Below are 19,589 nucleotides of genomic sequence, written 5' to 3'. Positions count from 1 at the left end.
CACATGATGTGTCTTGGTGATGATGTCTTGTGTGTGTGTATGTGTGTGTGTGTGTGTGTGTGTGTGTGTGTGTGTGTGTGTGTGTGTGAGGTATACTCACATTGTACCGTGGTGTTAGCCTCTTGATTTCGTCCAGATGGACATCCACTCCCATCACTCCCAGGATCAGCTGGTTCTGGAAGGGCAAAAATGCAAATACACATACTTCAAACCACTTAAATCCACTAAGCATTTGCTTTTAAAAAAGAGTATAACCACTACTAGTTTCAGAGAGTGTGGTAACACATTGTTTCACAATATAATATTTATGCTACCTGTGAGTTTCCCTCCACAGTGAGATTGAAGACTGGCATGGTTCCTGTGACTACCAGTCCCAGGCCCTGCAAGAACCCAGAAAGATTTCAGCATAAGAAACAACTGAAGATTTCAACTATACTGAAATAAAGTAACCTGTCCCCATTCCTCCACTTTGCGTCCATGACAGATGACATTCTAGTAAAATCTACAACAAGCATTAAAAAACTGCTAATTTTATGCTCATTAGATTATGTTCAGAGACTATTGTCCCATGGGTGGTTACTGGTGAGAAGTTCAACTGATCATCTCACCAAGGCATCCTGGTAGACGTTGGTCCACTGCACCTGCTTAGCCCGATTCCCCGCTAGCACCATGGGACGCCCCAGCACATCCAGATACTCCTGATCCCCAGAGCACATATTGACACATTTTAATGTTTACTGTTCACATTGGTCATGGAATCAAAAAATATCTGCTTCATGATATAATCCTGAATGTAGGTGACAGCCTTTCTCATATCCACTTGGGATAAAACATTGCCCTGATAGGCCCTCGATAAATGCTGACAGGCTGTGATATGGCATTATTTGTCATAATAAACCAAGATAAACCACTATGTTCCATGATGTACCAGTATGTATTGCAACAACACATGATGAACCCTTGTGCACCTTGATGAACCCTGGTAAATCTTTGTGTGCCATGCTGTTATGCACAGTAATAAAACAAAATGTGCAATAAGAGGCTTTTCTGAGATTTCCAGAAGATTTCCACTCTGAGAGCAAAGCAACCAGCAGAGTCAGTCACCTGAGTGTTGGTCCTGATGGCGCAGATGGACCGAATCTCAAAATAATAACCTGCAGGACATGAGGGAGGACAAGGAAGGATGGAGGGGGAAGAAAGAGAGATGGAAAGAGGAGTGAGGGGGACAGAGGAGCAGAGAAATGGAGAGAAAAAGAGCGTGTAATGACATCGTCAACTTACATAGCCCCAGCAATGTGATAGTTTTGTCTGTGCACAATTTTTGCTGTTGTAAATGTTCAGTTCTGCACCTAGAGGACAGATGCACTGCATAGAGGTGCCAGACACTCTCACCTTTATTGGCACAAGCAATCCACTGCAAGGGGGTGACATCATAGTTGTGCTGCCCTACAGAGAATGTAAAGACTCGCACCTGGAGAGAGAGAGAGAGAGAGAGAGAGAGAGAGAGAGAGAGAGAGACTTTTAGGTCCCATTTATTTAACAATGAAAAAGATTCCTACAAACCATTGGCTCATTTTCCATTAAAACATAGAGAGAAAAAAGAAACTGAAACCATCTCAAATGAACAGAACTGAAACAACACTGAGTGATAAAAGGGTCAAGCCTGTGAAGTCCACTCTTTTCAAATCCATAAAAACAGATTGGTCTAACTCAGCCCACCCACACAGAAATGGATCAAATGCAATCAAGTACAAGAGACCAGAAAGTCTTCCCTGATGCCCCTCTGCATCTTAACAGGGATGCTCAAACCATGCCTAATCTTGTTCAAGCAGTCTGGGAATATATTAATGCTAGCCGAAAAATTAATACCTCCCCAACACTGTGCATCAAATAAATGCTGGCAATCCACATAGTCAAAAGCTTTATCTCAAATCTAATGATACTAATCCCAACCCCAAAATGTATGTATGTTGCAAGATCTATTACATCACAAATTAAGGAAAAAAATACAGATTTGTTGGGAACTCTGTATAACTGATCATATACTCTTTGACTGAATATTTACTCTATTGGCCAGACATTTAGAAAACATGTAATAGTCTATGCAAAGAACGGCAACAAGCCGCCAATATTTAACAGGGTGAAGATCTCCCTTTGTTTGCAGGAGTGACAAAACTGTCTGCTCTCAGATCCTCAGGACAGAGTTAGTCCATAAACAGTACTGGAGCACTTCAAAGATATCTGCCACAATAATTCCCAGGGAATTTCTAATGAAGTCAGTGGGTGGTCATCAATCACTTGACCCATCAATTAAAGAATCAAAGAAAGAAACAAAAGAAACATTAACTATCATCTACAGAAAAAAGAGAAAAGGGGGAGAGGGGGAAAGAGGAAAAAGAGAGAGAGCAGGTGAAGGGAGAAGACTTTAAGCCTGTTCATACAATTGCTTCACTTTTAAGCATTGTCAATGCAAAGGTGTTGATGCTGATTTGAGCTCATAGAGGGTACATGCTGAACTTGGAAAAAGGCTTTTAGTGTTATGGTATCTAGTTATGGGAATAGCCATTTCAGTATCCAAAAATACTGAAATCCAAAAATATAAATTTTTCCCCAACGTACACCCCACTTAAATTATGATGTAATTCCATTCAATTAAGCTCCATGGCAATTGTCTGACATAAGGACATGTCCATATAGTGGCATTAAAAATAGATAAAAACAGCTAGACAAACTGACCGTCTTGTTGGGCCAGTTGTAGTACTCAAAAATGTCCTGTGCACGGTCCTCGCCTCCATCAGTGAACAACATGATTATCTTATTGCAGTGCGCACGAGGGACTTTGGTCTCCTGCAGGTTAGGGTGTGGTTGTGATGGTGGTGTTGGTGGGGGGGTGGGGGGGTGGGGGGTTGGGTGGGGGGGTTTAAAGACAGAACAAGAGATGGTTGATTGAGTCTCATAAAACAGTGTTGTTCTTGTTTGTCATTTCATTTCCAAATGTAATTTGATGGGTTTGAAAGGCAAAGTATAGTGGTATCCTTCTGTCTATCACTTTCTATCCATCTATCCACACTATGTAATAATACATAATCCTATGTATTATTCTGTTATGCACAGGTTATATGAAAGTGTCTGCTATGTAATACTCTCTTACATTCAAATTATATGAAAATATCTGTCCTGTTTTACACTCTTTTATATCAGTTACATGAAAGTATCTGCCTTCGCAGGGCCCGCTTTACATTGAGCAGCTGCTGGAAGGCGAAGTGGAAGCCTGACTTGTAGTCAGTAGTGCCTTTGGCTGACATGTGCTGTACTGCCTCCTTAAAAATCTTCTTGTTGCGGACGTTTGCTTGGACCAAGTGTTTGAAGCATGGAACCACCACCTCGGCTTTCTCGTTGAACTAACAATGCGAAAGAGAGAGAGAAAGAGAGAGAGAGAGAGAAATGTAGTAATTATATTAACACTGCCCGAGGCAAATGCAGATCCTGATCAGGCACTGTTTTTTTTACCACAGCCCCTCATGTGAGGCTGTTAAGAAAACTATGGCCGCTGTGAGAGCAGCTGTATGGTCAGTGGGAGACAGCCATATTTTACAGGGAGACTTGCATGCCATCCCACCAGGCAGAAATGAATCAGCATCATATGTGCACTGTGTCACATTTAAGACACATCATTTCTGTGATCCGGTCTGCGTGGGAGTGCAGAGGAGTCCCACATAACATCAACGCTGTATTTACTGACAATGACATTCTCCAGGGATGTGTACGGATTTGACACCACAGAGAGCTTCTGCTTTTATAATTTCTGTTCTGTTTCTGTTCAGTCTGGTGCACTGTGGCTTACAGCTGTCTTTCCAACACGCCGGGTCTTTCCACTAAATCAGATTTTCATCAGGGGTGCACTCTCCCAAAGGTCACATGCAAATGAGCAAATTTATTTTCACATGCAGGCTTGGGAGGGAAGAGTGTGCTGTAAAACATGTAGGACGACGAGTGACAGCAGCGCCTGCAAGGCTGCACTAATCACCAGCCCAGCTACGGCAAGCCTGTGCGGCCAATTCCAGCTGCTCACCCGGGCCACATTAACGTAGTCATCATCTGACAGCGTGTCCAGCATCTCCACCACTGACGCCTTGATCAGCTTCAGAGTGAGACCGCTCACACTACCACTCCTGGAAACACACACAGTAACAGACATATACACATCCACTGACTGACTCTGTGACTATTTGCCCAAGCAAGATAACGCCTACAAACCAGACTCTCCCTGAAGGCAAACTAGAGCTGAAGACATGTTTCATTGAATTAGATTCCATTATTTAACAACAACTCCCTAACTCTCACAAGTTTGGCTGCTTGAATTAGCACTGCAGCTGCTAAACATCACTATTTTGTAGCTGTGCATTGCAATTTGAAAACTGAGCATTTGACAAACAAGCAAGCTATTGTCACCATGACAAGTTTCACCAAAATAGAGGTCTTCTGCACTTATTGTCCTGACATAGCATTGGGCTTCTGCGAACTCACACGTCAACCAGGATAATCATGTCTTTGGGAGAGGACGCGCCCTGGATGTACCTGAGGTAAAAAGAAGACCATTCATATCAAGGCCAGCTGGATATACAACAGGTATTTATCACAGTTAGGAAGAGTCAGGCAGCAGTGTGCAGCAGTATGGAGTAGACCATGGACTCTGGACCTGAGGGTCTTGGTTAGTGTGGAATAGTGGTTAGAGTGATGGACACAGAACCCGAGGGTGGTGGGTTAGTGTGGAGTACTAGTCTGGACCTGAGTTAGGTTCATTGTCCAGGTGGTACCTGAGTAATTAGGGTACATGCCTAAACTCTTTGTATGCACTTTTGTAAGTCATTCTGGATAAGAGAATCTGTTAAATGACTAAATGTATTTTCAGGTGGTACATTATCAAATTATCACAAATCCAGCCACATAAAATGGGTTATATGTAAATCTGCTGGCAGTATGAGTCACCCTGAACAAGCAAGTATGTCATGATGGTATTTTATGCCTGGTATTTGATATTGCTGTAACCCATCCAACACACAAATGGCTTTATAAAATGTATTACTGGCACATTCAGTAAGTCATGTATATGGGTCTGTAGAACTCAAGCACTGTTCTGCAAGCCTAACAAAAGCAGGTTTCGTTCATGTCCAGTGGGCAGATGATAATATCTACATATTGTCTCCTATCTGGAAAACACAGCAGTGCCTGGAATCGCTGAAAACTGCACCTCTTGTGCCTTAGCAGGTCGATCAGCAGGTGAAAAGTAACATGACCCTAAAGCGGGGAAACAGGAAGTGGGAAAAGCAAACAGAAAGTGCTTACCACGATCGTCTTCGCACATCATACAAGTCTATCTTATCTGGTGCTCTCCAAGGTGTGGCTGGAAACAAGACACACAATCACAATCATGAATGGCAGAAAAGTGGTGGAGATGATGTGAATCCATGTGAAAGTTATTCCACAATTTTTTAAGGTGCTGTAAAATTTAGAGTGAGTGCATCTCTGATTACCAGCATAACTGGCTGCCTCAAGCCACTTTCTTTACTAAGCAGAGCCATTCTAGTATTTACATTTCTATGTTTTGATGGTGCAGAGCATGCTGGGATGTCGCAGGTGAAGCGGGGACCCATCATCAGTGTGGCTTACCTGGGTAATACCTGGTGACACCCGTGGCACTGCCAAATGCCTGCCACAGAAGGGAGGGGTCCTCACGGCTGTTGTCAATAAAGACTTTCTCCAGTGCCTGTGTCCAGGTGAGTTCATTCAAAATCACAGGAGCTATGAACGCATCACCAGTATTTCATTACTGAGTTACCTCCCACTGCACATTGTCACAATCAAGAAATGAGTCCATGTATGTGTGACTCAAAAATGTTCAAAATTATCATAGAAATCAATTCAGGCATTCTTATTGATGTGTTGCTGACAGCCATAATATAGCCATACTGTACAACCATCTGTACGCACTCTGACACCATGTATGCACTTTCAATACACCAATAGCTGGTAGCACTGGAAAGAACCCAACTGTCATAAACATAAGCTTTTTAAACACCTAAAGCTTGCCATTCTTATTGTTGACCTTAATTAGGCTTTTGTCACAACTTGTCATAACCTGTAACAATAAGAATAATAAGAGGAAGAGGAAAATAAACAATAATTATAAACAACAATCGTAATACTCACAGCCCTTGTAGATGTCTGTTGGGATCTGTACCGCTGTGTAGGAGTAGTTGACCTTGTTTTTGAAATTAGGATCATCCACAAACTCCAACTTCAGGTTGTAAGGGTTCTCCCCATCCTCTGACTTCACATACACACATAAAGCACAAAAAAGAGCACACGCGCACACACACATACACACACACACACATATTATTATGAAATATACATGACTATACATGACACAAGCACAAATACACCTAAGCATACATACACATTAATACACAGCACTTACATAATCCAACTCTGCCTTTGAATCATAGTACTGCATGTCACCCTCCTGCAATAAAACACAAAATAAAAATAAATGTTGTTAGTCGTTAGTAACTAAAGATGATACCAGTAAAAGGTCAGTAGGGTTCCCAGATGCTGCAAACCCCGACACAGACAGGCCTGCCAATAAGATAAATGCCCCTGGTGTCCCCTGGAGTTTCCAGAGACATCGTGCTGGTGCACTAGATTCCAGCTGGTCTGCTGAGTCCTGATTCAAAGAGCTAAAACCCAACCCTTTACCAGCAGCTGGCTAATGGAGCTGATTAACTGAGGTTCCAATTCCATCTCTCGGTTTTCCCAATACACAGTGAGGCCTTGGTGAAGGGGACATGTTCATGGCACACACAGTTCATTATGTACGGAGGTCTTCTTCACTGCGTTTCCAGCAGAGACAGCTAGGAGAGTGCCCCACTCTTCCAGTCCACAGTGCTGCAGACTTACCTTGATACCATCTTGCCAGGAGTGCTCCTTCTGCAGCCTCTCTGCCTCTCTGGCCAGCTTCTGCAGGACACATACAGTCAAAGGTCAGAGGTCAGAGGGCAAAGGAATGCAGGAAAAACACCTTTCTCCACATGTCAGAGCACAGACGCACACTATACCGCACCACTCATTACCCCTCCCCCCTCGCCACCTCACTACCCCTCATTACCCCACACTATACCACACTCCTCCCCACCTCACTACCCCTCACCACCCCACACTATACCATACCCCTCCCTCCCTCACATTACCCTATACTACACCACACCCCTAAGTACCCCTCACTACTCCTCACTACAGGAAGAGGGCCACAGGGCTGCATTGTAGTTCATCTCCTGTGACAGGATACAAATGAGGAAGATGCACAAGCTGTATTTTTACAAGAGGACATCCTATCCTTCTTACTGGCTTCATCCTCCTATGTACGTATAGGACTGATCCTCTGTATAATATAGATGTGACACACCTTCCACAGGCACACACTATTACTTTGTTTTGTTTTGAGGTGAGATTTAAGATGCTTTGCCACACAGATCAAAGTCCAGCACAGAAGCAATGGGGGACCTGTGATAAGAAATGTATTGCTCGCCTTTCTGTTCTGTGTCCTTGGAGATTCACTGATATGAATATTTAACAAGTTCCCTGTTTTGGATGGCCACAAATACAGGGGCTTTGTGCTCTTAAAATTGTAAATGTCTGTAAGAGGGTAACGACAGTTGCTTTAGCCAAGACAGCTGGGGGTCTTTAATTTTCTATACAGAAAAAATGGAAGATAATTTTGCCCTCAATGTGTTGGCAAACATTTTTACTGCTGGGTAGTATACAATTGAGTAAAGAAGACTCTAGGTGAAATAAGCTCTGAAAGTGAATGCTGTTAATTATGGATGTCATAAGACAGGTGGCTGTGAGAACCCTGCTTATATAGGTACAAGTGCAAAGCCAAGCTGAGATGAGGTTTGTCTTAGGAAACATGTGTGGTGACCTGCTGCCATGTCGCAAGGCATCAACATACATCAGTGTACCGATCCCAGCAACTTTCTTTATCCTGTCATTTAAATAAACACATTTTGGTGGCAGTTTCCTTAAACAGCAACAAAGGTATGTGCCATCCCCTGCCTCTTCTCTACACCAGCCAAAAAAAACAAAACCATGTCCATTTCTGAAAAACCTCCCCAGCTTCATTTCCCCTCTCACAGGAAGTTCTCTGGTGTTGCTTCTTTCTTCTTACCTCCAATGCTTGCCGTTTCTTTGCCAGTAGCCTGTCGATGCTTAAGGCCACCTTCTGCACCACTTCCTTGGGTGTGTTCCTCAGCACACTGAACTGCCTTCTCTTCTCACTGTACATCTGTGGAGGAAATCAGGCATGAAACCCTGGCCACAATGCATCCTGCCCTGGGCCTGAACCCTCTCATGACTCAGGTCTTCAAATTAAATCCTTAATTCCTACATGAGGGCGGCAAGAGCAACCTTTAGAAAGTGATTTAAAAATAAAAATAGTCCAAACGTGCAGGGGAAATTAACCAGGGTCATCTGTATTGGCCATCAGATGTTCTGGCTGGGAGGAGATTCACACACTGACAGCTATCCTGAGCTTGATGCCATGCCCTTGCATTTGTAAGAATCATTACCACTTATTTTCCTCTGCGCTTACTGATGGTAACTTATGGTGATAACTATTTTACAGCTGAGCAAGGCTTTTTACGGCTTTGAGCAAGGCCTCATCTCTCCTTTGTTTCCATGGCCCTCAGGTCCAGGGTCCAGATCTCTAGCCATTATTCCACAGAGCTGCCCACGACCCTCAGGTCCAGCAGAGTCCAGCACTTCAACCACTACTATGACACAAATGAGCGATTACATTTTAATTTTAAAACACATGACAACAGAGCAAAGAAAAGCACTTGCAAAGCAGCAAAATTGTCTATTCTTATTGCTCTTATAATTATGTAATATAAAGTACTCTCAAAGATGCCCAGCAACTGGAGCAACTTCGGCAGGATACCATTAATGGCCTTAAACTAATTAACAACACTGCCCTACCAGGGAAACTGAAGCTCTGGTGCTTTCAGTTCGGGCTGCTGCTCAAACTTCTGTGGCCAATAACCATGTACGAGGTCTCGCTATCCCATGCCAAACGCCTGGAAAGGCTAGTGAGCTCTCAGGTGAGGAAATGGGTTGGACTTCCAAAATGCCTCAGCAGCATCAGCCTCTACGGCAACAGAGCCCTGTCACTACCAATTTCTAGCCTGGTTGAAGAGTTCAAGTGCGCAAAAGTGAGACTGGACATGTCCCTCATGGACTCCCGGCACCCAGTAGTGAGGGGTACTGCTCGTACCCTAGCAACAGGGAAGAAGTGGACTCCAGCCACAGCTGTACTGGAGGCGAAATCTGCCCTCCGTCACCGGGACATAGTAGGCCACGTCCAACAAGGCAGAGGAGGCCTCGGCTGGGGAACAAAAACACCTACCTGGGAAAAGGCGACTACCACCAAACGACGTACCATGGTGGTAGAGGAGGTGCGCTGACAAAAAGAAGCAGCCAGGTGTTCCAAAGCCGTAGCACAAGCAAAACAGGGCCGCTGGATGAGATGGGAGAGTGTCGAAAAGAAGAAACTCACATGAAGCGAAGTCTGGAGCATGGAATCAAATAGGCCAAGCTTCATCATCAAAGCCACATAATATGTCCTGCCCTCTCCCACAAATCTGCAGCTCTGGTTTAGACAGGACCCATCTTGCACCCTGTGTTCAGCCCCAGCAACCCTCAAGCAACTCTTGGTTGCCTGCAAGACCAGCCTCACCCAAGGCCAGCCTCCACCCACAGCTGGAGACACAATCAAGTACTCAGGTGCTTGACAGATGTACTTGAGCGCAAGAGGGTATCCTTCAATGCCCAACCTCTCAATAAACAGGCAGTGCTCAGACACCATCCTTCCTTCATTCGGGAGGGGGATAAACTGAAGGCCAACCCTTTACCCCCCGATTCAGGTCCACTGAATGCAGCCAGGGATTGGCAGATGCGAGTGGACTTGGGCCAGAGGCTAATCTTTCCCTCTGAGATCGCAACGACCACCTTGCGACCAGATATCGTCCTCTGGTCCAATTCTAGCCACCATGCCTACCTCGTCGAACTGACAGTTCCCTGGGAGGATGCAGTCGATGAAGCGTACGAGCGTAAGAAGCTGCGGTACTCCAATTTAGCAGCTGAAGCAGAGGACAGAGGCTGGAAGGTGAAGGTGCGCCCGACGGAGGTGGGGTGTAGGGGCTTTGTAGCCACCTCTACGGTTAAACTCCTGAGGGAGTTAGGCATCAGGGGGCAGGCTCACAGGCAAGCAATTAAAAATCTGGCCGACACTGCCGAATGGACCCGTCACTGGCTGTGGCTGAAAAGAAGAGATCCCATATGGGCTGCCCAGGGAGACAGCTAACCACAGGATACAAACCCAGGCTTGATCAACCTGTGGTGGGCCTCCCTCAGCAGAGGGTGTCTCGTGATAAATGGCCGAAACACCCTGTGATGCTGTGGTACACGACTGACAATGTGTCCTCGTGGTAGCAAAGTCACTTGGCAGCCATCTTCCACTAACTCCCATAGACATAGTTGTAGTGCAACACTAGGGATTGTAACATCCAGTCCTTCTATTGAATCGTGAATCTATAAGACTGTGTACACAAAAGTGCCTTGATTATAAAAACAGGTGTGTAGCTTCTAAAAAATTCAGTAACTAGCCTACATTTGTTAAAGATCCACACTCAAAGGTTTTCAGCAAGGCTGAAGCTAAAGATTTAATCATTCAAATATTTTGGCATTCAGCCTTCATCAGTGAAACAGTGTTTCATTCCAATGGAAAACTTTTATACCTTAGTCTAAATTGTCAACACAGGTGTATCTAGTTTAATAGAGTGAAATCAACAAAGAGAAAAGCATATTGCAGATAAAAGGCACAGCATCAACTTGAGGAAAGCATCTGAGTAAAATTAGAGAGAAGTGTACAATGTATGTAGAAACTAGTATCAGATCCCATACTTTGAAATGCACAGATAACAAATGAATACTCTTCTCTTAAAGAAAGCAAAGGGCCATGGCCTCTTTATGGGAAATGGTGTGATAGATTCAAGGTGATCAAACAGAAAGTGAAAGTGAGGAGACTGCTTCTAGCACAACCTTGTTGTGTATCTGACACAGGCTCACTGCATATGAAAGGAAAGACACAACCACACCTCTCAAACTGAACTCAGGATCGAGAACAACAACAACACAGTAAGTCTAAATGCTCTCTAACCCACTAGTATTGAGGCAAATGTCAGGGTTTTTGACTAGTTCTTTCAACTAGCTGAAATGGACTGTAAGCATGCATACACATATGCATAGTAACATGCACTATGTTATTGTAATACTCTGAATTCTTCTTTTCCTTTTCTTTCTTTCTTCATATATTTATTCATTCATGTGCACATGGATGCCTGTGTAGCTATCTTGTATTCAGTGTTTGCCTCCAGTCCTATGTCTGTGTTATCATGCCTGTGTTATAATATACATTGTATGTATATTGCAAATCGATGTTTTTTTTTCTGCTCTAGTCCTCGTTTACCTTAAGCGATTGAGGTTAGATTTCTAAGATTACTCAGAGGCTCTCGTTAATCTACAAACATTTCGAAGAGCGTCGTTATTTAATATGCCTTTGGGAAACACTCTCTAAATGGAAATATGCCGCTAAAATAGGTTTTAACGATCAACTTAGCACTTGGGATTTATTTTTCTGTTCTACTCCATCGCCAGTGCTACCTTGATGCATGCAGAGAAGATTGCACACACGCGCGCGAGCACACACACATAAACTGTGGCGAAATGCCTTGCAGAGAACGGGGTCTCTTTCTGGGAAATGGCATGACAGATTGATATAGAAAGTGAAAGTACGAATATTGTTTACAACATCAATATAAAACATGGGTGGAGGGAACATTACATTGGGGCGGGCTGCTGTCCAGGCAGTACGGAAGTCGAGAACGGCTGTGCTTGCAATTATTTTTTATGCCGTTATCTCGAGATCACGAGTTAATTATTTCGTCATCTCGAGATAAAGGGTTAATTTATCTCATTATCTCGAGATAACAAAGCTCGGCAGCACTCACATTGTAGCCAAGAAACTCGATTGTACGTGTTTGTACTGGAACACGCCCTAAGGCGTGATGAATGCGGTGATGTGACGAGATTCAGGGGCCGGCGGAACTTGGTGATATCCACTCCTCGTGTCTAGTTTTGAGAAAACCGAGGCTCCGGCAAACTCAGTAAAGTCAAAGCTCGTCAAAGGAAGGAAGTGGGTGTTTTCCCACTATCATCGCCTTGTTGACTTCTTATAAGTCACAGCAAGTACGAATTTCTCCTGATTTCTTCCTGGCGACTGTGTTGTTCGAAACCCATTCTGGTGCGTTGACCGATTTGATTATGTCTTCCTGTTGCAGTCGTCTTAGGTCCGCTGCCACCCCTATGATTTTGTGAATGATTAATTCTTTGCACATCGGCTTTTGTACTAGCCTGTGCTACTCCCTGCAGGATGTTCACTTCTTCTCTTGTTGCTTCCATGGTAGTGGCTATGTCAACAGATTTAGCTAGGGTAATGTCTCCCTCATTAAGCAAACGTTCCCTCAACTTGTTGCTTGTAGTCTTATCAATTGATCTTTTATCAACTGCTCCGTATGCTCTCCCCATTCACAAGTACTTTCTAGCTGCCTGAGTTCTGATACATACATCGCTGTAGATTCATCAACGCTCAGTTCAAGAAATCCTCGTTGCCACATGTAGGTGTCACACCCGCTCCCAGTCAGTCAGCTCAGCCACACCCACTCATCAAGCACACCTGTGACTCATTCCTCAATCAAGTCCTGGCTACTTAAAGACTCTGTTTCTGTTGCCTTATTGTGAGGTATTGTTTGGTATAGTACTACTGCGCTTGCTCTCTGCTATTCTGTGTTTTACTACTGGTTTTGACCCCTTGCCTGTTTTTTGGGCCTTGCTCGTGTTCGGATCTGATTTTGCACTGCTGCTTCTTGTTACCGACCTGTTTTGTCCCTGACTACGATTTTGCCTTGCGTCATTAAACCTGGTTGACCGCTCTTGGATCCCAGTCTGTTTTCATTACAGTAGGAGTGTCTTAGCGATAATGATCACAAATTTGAAGTACCGTTTAACGAGGTTTAATAAAGAAAGAAAGTTACATGTTCAGCTGTCGTAACTGTCAGCTATATCCCTTAACTACCTTCTCCGTCTCTGTCCGGATGTTAACATTACTTCCGTTAATGAGTTGTAGTTCTATACCTAAACTATTAACCGTGTAGTCATGTCAGGTCCTACAATGTGAACCCAAGTCTGAACAAGAGGGCTTTGCCTGTGCTCAGAACGAGTGACACAGGGGCTACCAGTTTAGGACATTTATAAAATTATACTTATAACTATAGAACAGCTTAATATTTGGAGTGGAAAGTAAATCAGACATTTTTTCTGCAGCAGCCACCCTCAGTAATAGTAAAAACACCAGTGGCAGCACTGTTAACACAAGTAAAACATTGAGATCAACAATGAAACAGATTGAGTCCAGGACTGCTAATTACAAAACACATTTTTTCAGATTGATAGCCATCAGCTCTTTGTTAATCATTACTGAGTAGACTGAATATCTTCTGTCCAAGTAGCTTGTCCAAGAAGCTAGCATTTCCAGTGAGTGTTTGACGTGCATCATAAAACATATCAATAATAAAACTGTACGTTTTGACAAGAGTTGCCCACCCTAGCAAAATTATTGTCTGAAGGGTTGTGTTGGAAACAAATGTTTTTAATGCAATAATGTCTTCTTACATTAAAAGACAAATGGGAAATTCACCTCCAGCACCACCACCACCACCAAGTCCCGGTAAGTTATACAGTATTCTATGAGTAGCAGTAATGATCAAAAGAACATTGTGCATGAACAACTCAGTTTATGTATTGAGCCATTTAAGATGTATTCATTTACAGCTTGTGTTTTAAAGTATGTATACCTAGATAAAATTCCAGTTTGGCTTGGCTGAATGAAATGAAGTATCTCATTTATATATGTGCTGCTGTGTAATGGTTTGGATATAATTATTGAATAAGATAGAAATCCAAGCTCAATGAAGATTAAAAATATGTTTTATGTATGATCATTAAAACTCTGCAGTGTACAATATCAAATTGAATCTACAATGCAAAATACACTTTTGTTTAAGCATCATACATGGTATGAGACTTTTGTTACAGTATTAAAATTAATACTCTGTGTCTTTTAGAATTGAAACAATCATGGAGGGACATGTCTTGGGAGTAAGTATGAAATTATACAAAATCATCATAACTGTAATAAGCATATGCTGTTACTAAGCATATGCAAAACACAAGGATATGTCTCAACATATGACAACCATTACCCTTGTCACAGCTATATTTTCTGTTTTAACTCATCCCTTTCACATTGAGTGAGAGAGGTACAAACAAGAGCTATGGCTGTAAAATGGGTAAGGCCTTACCTGCGTAAGTGTGTAATGAAAATAATATAAAAACAATTGAATTAGCACTTCAGAAACAAAGTAGACATCTACTACACCACCCTAAGACAGACAGACTTGGCCAGGAGAACAGCCCCTGTCTCACCACTCAGTCTGCAGGCCCTTAGCCACAGGTCCTGTGCTGTTTCCTTTGCTTTGTTATTTTGTGTAATTCAAATATCTAAAAACGACAAACACAAAAATAACACACATATTTGTGAGGAGTCTGAGGCAGGCCAACACCTTTTATACCAAACCAAGAAAAAGGAAAAATGTAAATCAGTGCATGTTAGATTGGTGTTTCCAGACTAACACAGCTTCATGTCAAAGACTGGGAGTCCCAGTGAATAAACCATAAGAGTAGATTTGAATGGGGGCTGAAACAAATTCATGGTTCTACAAAAAACCGTGAAGTGGTCTCCCAAAATAGCACTTTTGATGCATCAAAATATCAAACCTGCAAATAATCACTGACATTACTAGTCATAAGAAACAATTTCAAACTGGACTGCCAGTTCTCAGCACTTCCTCTCCTGGAGGAAAAGGCCACTTTTTCTTCTTTGGGAAGGGACTGCTTCTTTCTGTATACTCACAATGAGCCTCATTCATCAAAATGTTAGTAGAAACTATCATATTTTGTTCTTGGGATAAGTGCATATGAAAAAGTTACATCAGATTCATGCTGCTGAAAGGGGAAAAAGGAAGATATTTTCTCTGATTCAGAGATGTAAACAATTCTTATATATATATTTCATAGTGTGAGTAGAGGAGTGTCCAGGACAATGGTAAAATCACCATGACTTTAAAAGGACAACTTCTAAATCAATTTCAGATTTTAAAATAAGTTTGTTCTAATCTTGTCAAGCAATGAAATTTGTAATGTTCCTTGTATTCTGGTAGCATGGCTTCATAGTTTTCCAGTTTTCAGAGAGGCACTTTGATTTTTATTATATTGCTATGTAAATTGTGACCAGCAAGCCTTGCTCTGCTTTGATTAGTAAAGTGATCTACAGTACTGCTCTGTGCATAAAGATTTCACTGAGTGACTCTAACAGTGACAGAGACAAGACCTTAAAAGAACTGAAGGAATTCAAGCCAGCAAACCCAAAGGTGGAACGAGTGAGAATCCTCCTGCATGGACCAATTGGTGCTGGGAAGTCCAGCACAATCAACTCCATCAATAACATCTTTCAAGGACATATAACAACTGAAGCTCTGGCTGATTCCACTGGGGGACACAGTTTCACCAAAACAGTAAGTACTTGTCTACTCTGTTACAAGTTTGAAGGATTAATTATTATGGCATCATGTGAACAAAGTGATACAAAGTAATGTTATTATGATGTTATTATAGATTGTATAGAAGGTGTGTCTTTTACCTTCACAGAGTAGTGGTAACGAGAGGCCCTTTTCTACAGATATCTTATTGAAACCAAATTGTTTATTCCATCTGCTATAGGAGTTGAGTTTGAGTTGAGTAAACTGCTGTCTTTGGCTCTTGTCCTGTTTTTAGCTCAAAACCTACTACATAGAGGATCGAAGCAGTTCTGGGTCCAGTTATGCCTTCACCTTCACTGATATCATGGGCCTGGAAAAAAATGGAGGAGTGCATCAACGAGACATTGTTCTTGCCCTAAAAGGCCATATAAAAGATGGCTACAAGGTACAAATCATACATAAATGCATCCTTCTGACCCGAGCCATTCACTGGTGTGAAGGCTCTGTGTAACTTGCAGTATGATACTTTCAGAGAGGTTAAGAGTGACTTACAAAGTTTACATAGTTTGTTTCAAGTTATTATATTATATAAGAAAAGCCATCACTACTGATAAGCCAAGACTGCACTGGTCATGACTAAAACTGTACTTGTCATGGAAACCATATTTTTGGACAAGACTCAAAAACCACAGTCCTAGTCACATGACCAATGTGTGAAAATTGGAAGCTGTTGGAGCAAGGTGGTGTACCATATAGTGATATTTCAAATCTGACTGCTAAGGAAGGCCTTGTCAAAGGTTAAGATTTAATTTGTTTAACAACATGTATGATATGTATTTGCATACATGAGTGAATATACCCAACAGGATGTAGTACCCTTAAAACCCACATATGAATGAAAGCTGTATGAGGGTTTTTTGCTCTGAGTCACCTTTTGACTTTTCCTGCAAAATTCTGATACATTGCACATTTTATCTTCTTTCTTTCCCTCTTTATTAGTTCACCCCTGACTCTCCCATATCAGAAGATGATCGATGTTACAATAAAAGCCCCAGCCTGAGAGACCGGATTCACTGCCTGGTCACAGTGTTGACAGCAGACAAACTGTCCTTCATGGAAGAGGAAGTGATCAAAAAACTGAGAGACATCCGCCTGGAAGCCAGCGATATGGGCAAGTATTGGGTTGACATGGCTTTGATCACAAAAACATCTTACTGAGCAGGACTGCACTCACGGGTCGTCTTTCTGGGTAGAATCTCAAGTCTCCAAACATCACAGATCTACATCAATCCATTCCTGAAGCAAGGAGTATCAAGTTGCAAGCACCAAAAAATTCCATCTTGACAGAAATATGTGAATCAGTATCTTCCCACAGTCCATCAAGAAACATCATTACCATGGGCTTTCCTTGGTAAAACATCCAGAGGAAAACTTTAGGTAATTACAAAACTTTAGGTAGCTCTTAAAAAGATAGTACCAAAAAGTGACAAGTGGTAAAGAGAAGATATGAAAGTATAGCATGCATGTCTAAGCAAAGAGTGTGTCAGAAGAAACCAGGAGCAAGAAACATTAAGACAGGGATATAAGAAAGAACGATATTCCAACCATTCATGAGTTGATTTTTATGGTCTTTTCCTAATAACTGAACTGGCCTTAAGTAGATATATGTGCATATATGGTTAGGTCACCACAAAACCAATATCCATTGAATTAAGCAAACAATGTCCATCAAATACAGACCATTACATGCACTAATAATCCAATGCATTTATGTTTGCTCTGAAGATGCTCTTGTCCAGAGCAAATATCTTACATTTTTTACTCACTTGTACTGGTGGATATTAACTGAGGGAATTTGGAATTAAGTATTATACAAGAGCAGTGTCCTGCTTGGGAATCGACCAACTTTTGTTTTACAAGCCCTGCACTTTACCACTATGCACCAAAGACATACAGAACGCCCTGGTCTCATACAGATGAAAATGATTTCCACCTCTCTTACAGGGATTCCTCAGGTGATTCTCTTGACCAGGGTGGATATTGCTTGTGAGCTGGTGCAGGGGGACCTGAGAAAGGTGTACAGAAGCAAATACATAAAGCAGCAGGTAATGTCTGAGTTTTTTTTTTTTTGTATTATATCTGTGACAGAGGTGCGATGTTGACTCAAATCTGTACATCTATAAACTGGATCCAAACTCACCCCAGAACAGATTTGAAAATTAGAAGTATTTAGGGGCAATTTATCCACAAGCAATGCTTCCAAAATAAAACTGATACTGATTTATTCATCATAAACATTTCAAAATGATGTGAGCTGAATAGAAGACCACTTTAAGGATTGGAATTTTATAGAAGTTAAGGTGCACATGCTGCAATAAGATTTTAATGTACAAATATTGCTCTGAGCAATAGAATATTTACAGAGAATATAGACTATAGAATATTTAACAGAGTTTTCTGGAAGTGAGCACATTTTGGTCAGCTGTGCAGCTTAATTTTGGAGTCATTGAGGTCACCATTTATACTAGTACATCCTTCTTGGATCATCCTTCTTGGACATCTTCCTTGTTGATTAATTTGAGGGTCATGTTTTCTTGACTCCTTCTGTAAAACAAAATTTTGATAACTTTCTTGCTAAGTAAGGAACTTCTTTTTGATGGCTGTGCAGCTATCCTCCCCATGGCCTTTAGGAATTGTATATGTTGTTAATGCTGTTTAACTTGATTGCTATTGTCTTCTGTACTGACAGCAGCCTATTAATTCATGTAATGTGTTTCCTTGTGTTTTACATTCTACAAACAGTTAAGAACATTTGCAGAACACACCTGGCCTATTTGCCCACCCCCAGTGACCACTTCCTATGTATTTCATGTATCATTAATGAAGTTACTTGGAAAAATTATATTTCACTCACACTGTTTCCCTCCGTTTGTCTGCAGATGGAGAAATGCCATACTCTGCTGGGTACACCATTAAACTGCATCCTTCCTGTGAAGAACTACAGCCAGGAAATTGATCTGGTCAAAGACGTTGATGAGCTGTTGCTGAAAGCCCTGAGGCACATTGCCAACTTTGCAGATGATTATGTGAGGAAAAAACCTCATAATCAAATGCATTAAAATTTAAAAATACACCAAAACATGTATTAAAATCATAGATCATAATGGGGTAGACCAGTTTATGCAGTTTCAAGAAGATGTAGCACGCTTAATGGTTGAAAAATTGTTACTGAACTAATTGTTGGAAAGGCCTATGTCTTATTACATTTTGAATTATATACTTGACAGATAAAAGGTACTTACTCATATCTGATTATTTTTCTCCTTTTATTTAGAACCTTTGTGCAAATTTTCAATTAACCCTTTCACACGTAGGTGCGATTAAATTGGATTAGATTGGAAAAATTCTAGCTAATTTTAGCTTTGAGGAAACAACAATTTAACGTTAAAAAATATAGTAAATGCTAACTGAAAACTATGAGAAGCTTAATAACGCTAATGAAAACATAAGGAACCATGTAAGGTAACGCGCGCTACATAGCATAAAAATAACTTACGTGCGAAAGGGTTGAGCATATAACAAAATATAAAATATTAATGTATAAAATATAAAAAGGTAAACAGAAAACACTTTTCAACTATAGTTCTGTGTCACGTTAACTTTCCTGCCTGCATCTGTGCAGTGTGGAAGAACGCAAAGCGTCGTCCAAATGGCGAAAAATATTGCCGTGAAGTGTGTGATTTGCGACACAACGAAATAAACGATAAAGCATAATATGAAACGATAGACGTTTTTCTATCGTCACACGATATATATCGT

The 19,589-nt window shown here is 41.7% G+C and overlaps 2 protein-coding genes across 2 annotated transcripts in view; one reads left to right on the top strand and one right to left on the bottom strand.

The window, feature by feature from the left end:
• LOC118778842 (voltage-dependent calcium channel subunit alpha-2/delta-2-like) overlaps positions 1-19,589 on the bottom strand; it is a 43,638-nt gene that overhangs the window by 17,408 nt on the left and 6,641 nt on the right. Inside the window, exons 3-17 of the mRNA XM_036530600.1 lie at positions 8,228-8,344; positions 6,961-7,020; positions 6,482-6,526; positions 6,211-6,331; positions 5,671-5,802; positions 5,347-5,404; positions 4,528-4,578; positions 4,073-4,172; positions 3,240-3,401; positions 2,737-2,847; positions 1,393-1,471; positions 1,105-1,154; positions 609-698; positions 315-380; positions 101-175 (exon numbers count right to left, since the gene is read on the bottom strand). Coding sequence (XP_036386493.1) covers positions 101-175; positions 315-380; positions 609-698; positions 1,105-1,154; positions 1,393-1,471; positions 2,737-2,847; positions 3,240-3,401; positions 4,073-4,172; positions 4,528-4,578; positions 5,347-5,404; positions 5,671-5,802; positions 6,211-6,331; positions 6,482-6,526; positions 6,961-7,020; positions 8,228-8,344 — 1,317 coding nt within the window. The remainder of the gene's footprint in view (positions 1-100; positions 176-314; positions 381-608; positions 699-1,104; positions 1,155-1,392; positions 1,472-2,736; positions 2,848-3,239; positions 3,402-4,072; positions 4,173-4,527; positions 4,579-5,346; positions 5,405-5,670; positions 5,803-6,210; positions 6,332-6,481; positions 6,527-6,960; positions 7,021-8,227; positions 8,345-19,589) is intronic.
• On the top strand, positions 11,187-19,018 carry LOC118778848 (interferon-induced protein 44-like). Its single transcript, XM_036530609.1, has 8 exons — positions 11,187-11,253; positions 13,854-13,900; positions 14,298-14,331; positions 15,608-15,806; positions 16,066-16,215; positions 16,770-16,941; positions 17,775-17,875; positions 18,710-19,018. The coding sequence occupies exons 2-8, from the start codon at positions 13,858-13,860 to the stop codon at positions 18,887-18,889; spliced, it is 879 nt and encodes a 292-aa protein (XP_036386502.1). The 5' UTR covers positions 11,187-11,253; positions 13,854-13,857; the 3' UTR covers positions 18,890-19,018.

The sequence above is a fragment of the Megalops cyprinoides genome, chromosome 6, assembly GCF_013368585.1.
Source record: "Megalops cyprinoides isolate fMegCyp1 chromosome 6, fMegCyp1.pri, whole genome shotgun sequence".
NCBI classification, from domain to species: domain Eukaryota; kingdom Metazoa; phylum Chordata; class Actinopteri; order Elopiformes; family Megalopidae; genus Megalops; species Megalops cyprinoides.
The sequence above is the reverse complement of the archived record's forward strand: the minus strand, read 5'-3'. Positions and strand labels throughout refer to the sequence as shown.